Below are 10,391 nucleotides of genomic sequence, written 5' to 3'. Positions count from 1 at the left end.
GGTTATGTTTTTGCCGGCGTTGGTTTGTCTGTCTGTCTGTTTGTCTGTGTGCAAGATAACTCAAAAAGTTATGGACGGATTTGGATGAAAATTTCAGGAAATGTTGATACTGACACAAGGAACAAATGATTAAATTTTGGTGGTGATCGGGGGGGCACGGGGGGCCCCACTGATCTGCCTTGGCAGAGGTCTGCGCTCTCTGAGTGCTTCTAGTTTTATTCATGTGACTCTAGTTGTGGATAAAGGTCTTCCCGTTGCAGTTTTGCGTGATATACCAATTGCACTATGCCCGAAAAACCACCTCTTGCAAGCGCAAAAAGTTTTAGTCGAAAAATGAGAGTTTTGGCAAAATTGTCATTTTTCCATTAGGCAAATTTTCATGCACAAGTTATATTCGCGCAGTTTGAGGGTCAATGGAAAAGTGACTACTGATTATTTTTTCCTTTGTGGTTCTTCAGTTGAAAGCTTTGGAACTTGGTAAATAGCAGAAGTTAACACTAATGAGTTGGGATGAACAGGTTAAAGTGTCAAAGCTCTGCAGACCTGGAGCTAAAGGGCTCTAAAACGCATGGTTTTGGTTGAACCTTGTACCTCTGTGGAACCCTCAAATGAACGTCTGTAACAGCTGTTCTTCTCTAAAACACAAACCTGGAGCGTTAAAGGAGCAACCGGTGATTTGACATGTTTAACCGACTTTACAGCCTCATTTTAGCCGCTGTTACCATGATAGATGTTTATTCTCCAGTGTCAATCAAGGTGGTGAGGTGGAGTAACGGTTAGGTCAAGGTCAAAGTCAAGGTGTTCTTTATTGTCCCTGAAGGGCAGTTCATTTTACAGCTAACAGTAAGTCAAATGGAAGCTAATGCTAAACACTAATGCTAATGGGTAACATGCAGTGACTGAATATCTGTGCAGGGATAATGAAGTGAATTAACCTTTAATTTACTGGGAAATATAATGGAAGCTAATGCTAATCACTAATGCTAATGGGTAAAATGCAGTGACTGAATATCTGTGTGGGGATAATAAAGTGAATTAACTGTTAATTTATCAGGAAATATAATGGAAGCTAATGCTAATCACTAATGCTAATGCTAATAGGTAAAATGCAGTGACTGAATATCTGTGGGGATAATAAAACAAGTTAGCCTTTAATTTACTAGGAAATATAATAGAGGCTAATGCTAATGCTACTGGGTAAAATTCAGTGACTGAATATCTGAGCAGGGATAATAAAGCGAATTAACCTTAAACGTACTGGGGAATATAATGGAAGCTAATGCTAATCGCTAATGCTAATGGGTAAAATGCAGAGACTGAATATCTGTGTGGGGATAATAGAGCGGTTTAACCTTTAATTTACTGGTGAATACACTGGACGTAAACGGGTCCAACTGTACAACCACCCTGATGCTCCTTTAACGTCCATGAAGGCGCTTTAACGCCGCTTTCAGACGGTGGAAATATAAGAAATCCCGGTTTTAATCCTCACTGTTGAATGAAGTAAAGCATTATTTTTCTCACCGTTGATTCTGGACGCCATGATTCGTCCATGTTCGTTTTTTCGCAGAGTGATGCATGTGCTTTCATTGTGTATTCGCAGCAGAAAAGACTTTAAGACGGAAACGAACGTTGACGGTTTTCGAGGAACGAGCTTGTCTTCCAGTCAGTGCCAACAGGAACTCCGATGAAAGTGCCAACGTTTACGAAGCCAACGCATTCAGGAGGAAACGCCGCCTCTCGTGGACTCAGTAATAACTCTGGCATGTGACGACTCTGTTTTTTCCCAACTCACCTGAATGCACCGCTGTCCACTTCATGGCCCACACTTGAATCCAGCTCCTAACACTATTTTGAAGTGGACGCTGATCCTTCACGTCTTTGGTTTCGTCCGATCACAGGTTGATTTCGCTCTGTGTTGTGTTAGACTTTTACTCGTCGAGTCGATCATTTGTGATGAGATTCCGAAACAATCATGTGTTTTCCATTTGTACAAAGTCCAACTGCTGACGAGAAAAAGACCGATATTTTCTGATCTGTTCGACCGAGGAGTCGTTTCCTGTGAACTAATAAAACATACAGCAGAGAAAAAAAACACTCTGAATTATTTCAATACAGATGGAAAAAGAATAGAAATAAATAAATGAGCAACAAAATGAACTCAACGAAAGTGAAGAAAATAATCAACAAAATTAATACGATTATTGGTAAAGTGAAGAAAACAAACAAACAATTGGAAATTTTTACTGATTATTTTGTTCTTTTTCTTCATTTTATTGATTATTTTCTTCATTTTTTTGTTTGACTTTTTTATTTTTCTTCATTTTATTGATTGTTTTGTTCACTTTATTGACTATTTTGTTTATTTTTATTCATTTAATTCATTCATTTTATTGATTATTCATTTTATTGATGATTTTCTTCACTTTACTGATTGTTTTGTTCACTTTATTGACAATTTTGTTCATTTTTATTCATTTAATTGACTATTTTCTTCATTTTATTGATTTTCTTCCTTTTACTGATTGTTTTCTTCTCTTTATTGACTATTTTGTTCATTTTTATTCATTTAGTTGATTAGTTTCTTCATTTTATTGATTGTTTTGTTCACTTTATTGACTATTTTGTTCATTTTTATTCATTTAGTTGAGTAGTTTCTTCATTTTATTGATTGTTTTGTTCACTTTATTGACTATTTTGTTCATTTTTATTCATTTAGTTGAGTAGTTTCTTCATTTTATTGATTGTTTTGTTCATTTTTAATAATTTAGTCAGTTATTTTCTTGATTTTGTTGGTTGTTTTGTTCACTTTTTTGACTTTTGTTCATTTTTATTCATTTAGTTGATTATTTTCTTCATTTTAGGGATTTTCTTAATTTCTCTTCATTTTAATTATTTTGTTCATTGATTTGTTCATTTTATTTTTGTTCTTTTATGGTTTTCATAACTACATGGAACCCTGTGTTTCAGATCTGTGATATAATTTATATTTATTTATTTATTTTAGATTTAATACAGACATTAGATCTAAATCTACTTGTGGTTTTTAACGCGTCCTTCACAGACTCTTTGTTCTTTGTTTTTTCGTCTGGTTTCTGTTAAAGGCTGAACATCAGTCATATCCATAAAAATCAACATTTTCGTGCAGATTTTTGCAGCTGGAAACGTTGAATCAGCTTTGAACATCATGTCAAATCATCTGAGGTCAGAGGAGGTCGTTTAAGGTCAGAGATGGAGAAGATGATCATGAGAGGAAGTTTTATCCACGTTCAGGACACGAACATTTCACAGATATGAAGAGAATCAACACAGTTTAGTCTGATGACCAACTGGTTCATCTGTCAGCCATGAACGTCCGTTTTATAACGAAATCAAAATAGATAAAAAAAGTCTCAGCGTCTCAGATCAAGAATTTTTTTTTTTTTTTTTTTTACATTATTTGTTTTTTCTGTCCTTTACCATGTTTTCTTCTTAACATGTCTTCAATGTTTTTGTTTTGTTGTGTCTTTTACATTGCTTTATTTGTTGCCTTTTTTTTTTTTTTTTAATGATTTTTCGTCTTTTGCATCTTCTACAATATTTTGTCTCACTGTGTCTTCTTTGTCTTGTGTTTCTTTTTACAGTGTTTTTCATCTTTTGCATTTTTTACATTCTTTTGTCTTTTTGCATCTTTTCCGATATTTGTGTATTCTCACATCTTGCAGTATTTTCATCATGTTGCATCTTTTACAAAATTCTTGTCTTGTTGCATCTTATATATTTTTGTCTTTCTGTCTTAAGATGTTTTTATCTCATTGCATCTTTTGTGTTGTTTCATTTTTTTAGTGTTTTTCGTCTTTTGCATCTTTTACATTGTTTTGTCTTTTTGCATCTGCTACGATATTTTTGTATTCTCGCATCTTGTGACATTTTCATCATGTCGCGTCTTTTACAACATTCTTGTCTTGTGTCTTATACAATATTTTTGAGTCTTAAGACGTTTTTGTCTCATTGTGTTTTTTACTATGTTTTTCATCTTTTGAGTCTTTTATGTTGTTTTGTCTTTTTTTTTTAACAATATTTTGTGTTTTCACCATGTTTGCGTCTTTTACAATGTTTCCATCTTTTTGTGTCTTACAACGTTTTGCTCTCATTGCATCTTAAACACTGTTTTTCATCTTTTGCGTCTCTGAAGTTGTTTTATTTCATCTTTTACTCGTTAATTTTTGCCTTTTTTTTCATCTTTTGCTCTTTTTGTCATTTTTGTGAATATTTTACAACATTTTCTTCTTTCTACATTGTTTTTACTTTTTGCATCTTTTCCCGCGTCTTTTACGATAAATTCATCTGTTTGTGTTATTAGATGTTTTTGTCTCGTTGCATTCACTGTTTTCATCTTTGTGCGTATTTTACGACATTTTCTTCTTTTTACTTTGTTTTGTCCTGTTTCATTTCTCTGATATTCATGGATTCATCAGTTTCGTGTTTCTTTCCATTATTGTTTCATCTGTTTATTCTTAACCCAGTGCTACTTTTATGTGACTTCCCAAATGAAATTTTCTCTATATCTAACCTTTCTTTGGTGATTCATCACCATTTATTTATAATATTATCCTCTGTGTTTTGTATTTTATCTGTATAAATACAGTATTTTCCTATATTTAATTCACTGATCATGTAGATGTTCTTAAAAGTTCAGATTAAAACTGAGGGTTATTCTATCAAAAACAGAAAAAACTGCAGAAAAAGTGACTTTTTTGGCAAAATTTGTCATTAACTGAACATAAACCCAGTGTGTCCATCCACTGTCATTGATCCAACTCCATGGGTTTTACTGGTGAATCAATGTTGTAAAAGATGACAGTGTTTTCATGGTAACTACAGAGCCTCTGAAAGTCCAAATGGGTCATATGTGATTATGATTTAAAGCTGACAAACTGCCTTTTACATCACTTACTTACATGTACTGATAGGATTAGTGGATGAACAGGGATTAAACAGTTTAGATCAGTAGATGGTTTTGGTCGGTGGTGGATGTTTGGGTTAAATCAGTCTGGATGTAAAGACTCACAACGATGCAACAACAACAACAATAATAATATAAATTAAAACCAATGATAATAATTCACATGAAGTATTTAAAACTTTTGCGTCTTTTACGTTTTTTTGTCTTTTTGCATTTTTTAAAATATTTTTATATTTTCACGCCTTTTCACCATGTTTGCGTCTTTTAGGATATTTTCATCTTTTTGTGTCTTCAGATGTTTTTGTCTCTTTGCATCTTATTCACTGTTTTCATTTTTGTGCATATTTTACGACATTTTCTTCTTTTTACGTTGCTTTGTCGTGTTTCATGTCTCTGATATTCATGGATTCATCAGAGTTTTGTGTTTAATCTATTTATTCTTTAATCAGTCTGGATGTAAAAACTCAACGATGCAAAAACAACACTAATAATAATATAAATTAAAACCAATAATAATAATTCACATGAATTATTTAAAACTTTTGTGTCTTTTACGTTGTTTTGTCTTTTTGCATTTTTAAAATATTTTTGTATTTTCACGTCTTTTGCAATATTTTCACCATGTTTGCGTCTTTTAGGATATTTTCATCTTTTTGTGTCTTCAGATGTTTTGGTCTCATTGCATCTTATTCACTGTTTTTTTTTTCTTTGTGTATTTTATGACATTTTCTTCTTTTTATGTTGTTTTGTCGTGTTTCATATCTCTGATATTCATGGATTCATCAGTTTGTGTTTCATCTGTTTATTCTTTAATCAGTCTGGATGTAAAGACTCACAATGATGCAACAACAACAACAATAATAATAATATAAAATAAAACCAAATATTTACATTAATTATTTACAACTAAACGTGAAAATGTAAAAGTTAAAGAACAGACTCTTGTGGTCCTGGTCTAGATCCGCACCAGACCAGACCAGGATCTGGGATGAGGTCCATGGACACACCCTCCTCCTCGCGCTGTGGGAGTGGATGCTGAGGTGAGGAGGGCTTAAAGTTCTGCATGTCCAACCCCCTCAGAGTCCACACAGTCCACACAGACCCACACAGTCCACACAGACCCACAGCAGAAGAAGCGGACGCCGCGCGCTGAGGATGCGCGGATCCGCTCCAGACATGCGCTCCGTGGGCCGCTCGTGGCTGCTGCTCACGGGCTTCGTGCTCTTCTACATCATCTACCTCCTGTTCGGGGCCCTGGTGTTCTCCAGCATCGAGCGGCCCGTGGAGGAGCAGCTGCGCCGGGACGTGGACGCGCTCAAGCGGGATTTCCTGAACCGCAGCTGCGTCAACGGGGCCGCGCTCGAAGCCTTTCTGTCCAAAGTGCTCCGGGCCAACAAGTACGGCGTGTCCGCCCTCAGGAACGCGTCCTCCGCCTCCAACTGGGACCTGGCCTCGTCCATGTTCTTCGCCAACACCCTGGTCACCACCGTGGGTGAGTCCCGCCCGGAAAAACCCGAAAAGAACCGAAAGAACGCGGTGCGTAAATCACGGCCAGGTGGCACCGTTTGAACCCCATGCACCGGGGACGCGCACAGGAGCCAAAAACTAAACCAAACCAAAATAAAATAAAGTAAAATAAAACTAAAGTAAACTGTTTAGGCTGAGAACATGAAGGGACGTTCACTGCCACGTGTTCGAGATGTTTGGTGCGTTTGAGGACCTCTGCCAGACGCGCATTTTCCAGTTTTATTCAGATAAAATTAAAACAAACTGTAGACTCGCCGGGAAAAGTGTAAAAAGAAAAAAAAACAACATAAAAACCTTTAATTCCTCACATTAAAACGTCTGTTTAAAGACGTCAATATTCACTGAAATTAAAAATGAAACTATAAAGTTTAAGTCTTAATTTGCAGAAATTTCCACAAACATTGTTCTGACTTATTTTCTCTTGAAGTGTTCCAGGAAGTTTTGTTTTTAATGATTTTGTTCAGTTCTGTGTCATTTTATTGATTATTTTGTTCTTTTTTAAAATTATTCTGTTCATTTGTTTCTTTTTATTGATTATTTTGTTCATTTCTGTTTTTTTTAATGAATTATTTGGTTCCTTTTTTATTATTTTGTCCATTTGTTTCTTTTTTATTTATTTGGTTCTGTTCATCCATTATTTTGTTCACTTCTGTTTCATTTTGTTGATTATTTGGTTCTTTTCATCCATTAGTTTGTTCATTTCTGTTTCTTTTGAATTGTTTATTTGGTTCTTTTCATCCATTATTTTGTTCATTTCTGTTTGTACAGTAAGAATACATTTTTGTTTTTCAAGGTTCATATTGCAGAGAAACAATAGAACACAAAAACTACAGGTAGATGTTAAAAACGTGATGACGTAACAGCCTGCTGAAGACATTGCACATGTAGATGATGATGGGATGTTTTAGTCTGATCCTAAAATTAGTGTGAAGATAAAGTAACAGGAACAAATATATATGATGTCAAAGCATGAGAACTTTCTTTAATGAAACTCCGACAGAACCATAAGGTCACAAACAGATTTAATGGATCAGACGACTGTTATGATCATCAGTTTACAGACTGAGTATCTGATAAAGACAAGTTCTTTTCATGGACCAAACTGGTGATGGTTTATTCATTTTTATTTTATTGGTTTATTTAAGAGGGACCATGCATATTTATGAACATTGTTGTATAAAAAAATACACTCATGTAAATATGTCAGAATTAGTAAAAATAACTACTTTTCATCTGCGGTCCTTAGGCAGGTAAAAAAAAAAACCAAGACAACAAAAACAGCGAACATTGATACAGCACTTGTTAGCTAGAAATTAAAAAAAAATAATACTAAAAATACACATAATACCCACACAATATTTTCAATTCATGTCAGAAAATATATGTAATGTATTAAAACCTTAATAAAGACATGTAAAATAAATAAATAAATAAATAAATAAATAAATAAATAAATAAATAAATAATAATAAAAATAATAATACACATAATGACATAGACATCATGAAAACAAACAAACAAACAAACAAAAAATAAACAGACATAGGATGACCCCAGGGGCATTAGCCTGTTCATTCACATCTATATTTACATACAGTTTAACAGTTTAAGGGTTAAAGTCTCCAGGTCGTACCCAGATCCATCTCTGATCCAGATTCAGGTTGGTGGATCTGATCTGGTCTGAAACCCTCCCCAGTTCTAATGGAACAGATCGAACCGTTCTCTGGGTTATTTTGGCTCGTTCTTTTGCTGCTCGTTTCTGCAAAATAATGTCCAGAGAGGAACATGTGTACATGAGGAAGCACTGTGGTGTTAACATGACAAGAACTTAACGAGATAAACTGTGTGTCTTTGTTGGAACTTCCCATTTTCAGTTATAGTTTCAGCTCAGAGGTTTATGTTTCATGTAATGATGACTATGAAAGATGGAGGACGTGTAAGGTGACGATCAGGACGGAAATATTCAACCTTATTTAACAGATGAGTGTAATACCACGGATGGCCACTAGGTGCTGCTCTGAAAAGCCCTGGCTCCGATAGACTTGAACTGAACTGGTACTTTTTTTTTTTACCCCCAGGTTTTCATTATGGTCTCGATTTATTTCACTGTTAAAGTTTCAGCTCAAACATTTCCCATCGTTCTTGTACCATCTCGTCCGTTCCCTCCTGGTTTTCTGTCCAGATCAAACCAGGCTGATTCACGTTCAGTTACTTTAAATGCAAACGAGCTTCCGCCTTTCACACCTGTTTCCTGTTGGTGCCATGGATACCATCTCGTAGACACCCTGGGTTATGGTGTCGTAGTGGTTAGCAGGTCTGTTTGAGTTCACCCAACTTTAAAAACAGGTGAAATGACGATCGGTGGTTGATCGCCGAGCGCCTTCAATGGCAGCTCACTGCGCCGTAGAAATATGTGCTAATGCTAATTCTACATGCTTTGTGTCCTATACTAGATAATAAAGTGGGTTAACGTTTAACCTTTTAGGATGGTTTTAATGATTCAATTTGCCAAATGTTGTTTTAGACTCAGTTTTCACAAAAATGTCTGTTTTAAAGGTTAAATAAATTTTTTTAAGTCTCCAGACCTTTTCATCAAACCGCTTTTACATTATTGCTTCATTATTAAGATTTCCAGTTGAATAGAAGCTTTAACGTCCACAATGTTAGACTTCACACCTTCAGATCTTATGTTTATTGAATAAAACCTAAACTATATGGACAAAAGTATGTGGACACGTTGAATTCAGGTGTTTCTTTTCTAACAGGGGTCTGGGATACAAAACAATAATGACTAATGTCAGAATATAGTTTTATATTATGGGATAAATATCATTACATTGGTTAGTTTGGTTAAAATTTTTTATCTCTGCTTCCCAAATGCCTCAAAGATGGTTTTTATTTAATTTCCCTCCACATTGATTTTTTTTTTTTAAATTTTTTTATTTAAATCCATGACTATGATTTTAAATGTTTTAGGAAATATTGATGTTGGGGTTAAAACGCAGACGCTTTTGTGAAAACTGAGTTTGAAACAACACGTCTGGATTTCTGTGGATAAACCAGATCAAGCAGGATCATCAAAACTATCCAAAAAGGTTAAAGATGAACCCGCTTTAGTATCAAGTATAGTACACACAGCACCTAGAGTTAGCATTAGCGATTAGCATAAACACTATGTAGACGAAAATATTGGGACACATCCTGATGGTGCTGATTTGAGATAAAAAACATTGGTATTTCCTTAAAGTGTAATGGAGAGCACAAAGAATATTTTAAGGTAGAACACTTGAAATCAGTCATGGATAAACAAAAACAAAATCAATGTGGAGAGAAATCAAGTCAAAACCATCTGTGAGGCCTTTTGAAAGGAAAGATAACGATTTAAAGGGCTCATATTTCTCTAAACCCACTTTTCTTAGTCTGTGGTTCATTTATTTGTGTATTTGAACCCTAATAGTTCATACAGTTTGAATTTGAACCCTCCAGCTGCTGCAAAGCTATCTGTATATTCATTCTGGCAAAAATCCAGTGGATTTCTACAACCTGTTTAAATTTCTGCTTAATTTTTTACGTTTTATAACTAGTTAAGTTATGACATTTGCACATATCATGTCCAGACTTCAGATGAACATTTTTCCATAATTGTTTGTCAGCAGCAGCGGTTGTAGTCCAGACTGAAAATCTGTCCAAACTTGGAGCCCATTACCTAAAATGTTCAGTTGTTGCTTGAACAGGACAGAGCAGCACAGCCAACATCCTGGAGGGGGCGGGGCCTGAAGTGTCTCATTTGCATTTAAAGGGCCAGTGCTCCAAACCACCTTTCTGGTGTCATTACTCAGAAATAGTGTTGAAGATGGACCTGTGGAGTTGAATGAATGAAGAATTCAGAGCCAAGCAGAGCATTTACAGTTTATGTAGA

At 35.0% G+C, this 10,391-nt stretch overlaps 1 protein-coding gene across 1 annotated transcript in view; it reads left to right on the top strand.

Annotated features, from left to right (window-relative positions):
• Positions 1 to 5,961: 5,961 nt before the first annotated feature.
• kcnk6 (potassium channel, subfamily K, member 6) overlaps positions 5,962 to 10,391 on the top strand; it is a 29,533-nt gene continuing 25,103 nt past the window's right edge. Inside the window, exon 1 of the mRNA XM_030151224.1 lies at positions 5,962 to 6,437. Within this exon, the coding sequence (XP_030007084.1) occupies positions 6,101 to 6,437 (337 nt within the window). The 5' untranslated portion in view covers positions 5,962 to 6,100. The remainder of the gene's footprint in view (positions 6,438 to 10,391) is intronic.

Source organism: Sphaeramia orbicularis, chromosome 13, assembly GCF_902148855.1.
Source record: "Sphaeramia orbicularis chromosome 13, fSphaOr1.1, whole genome shotgun sequence".
Lineage (NCBI taxonomy): Eukaryota > Metazoa > Chordata > Actinopteri > Kurtiformes > Apogonidae > Sphaeramia > Sphaeramia orbicularis.
The sequence above is the reverse complement of the archived record's forward strand: the minus strand, read 5'-3'. Positions and strand labels throughout refer to the sequence as shown.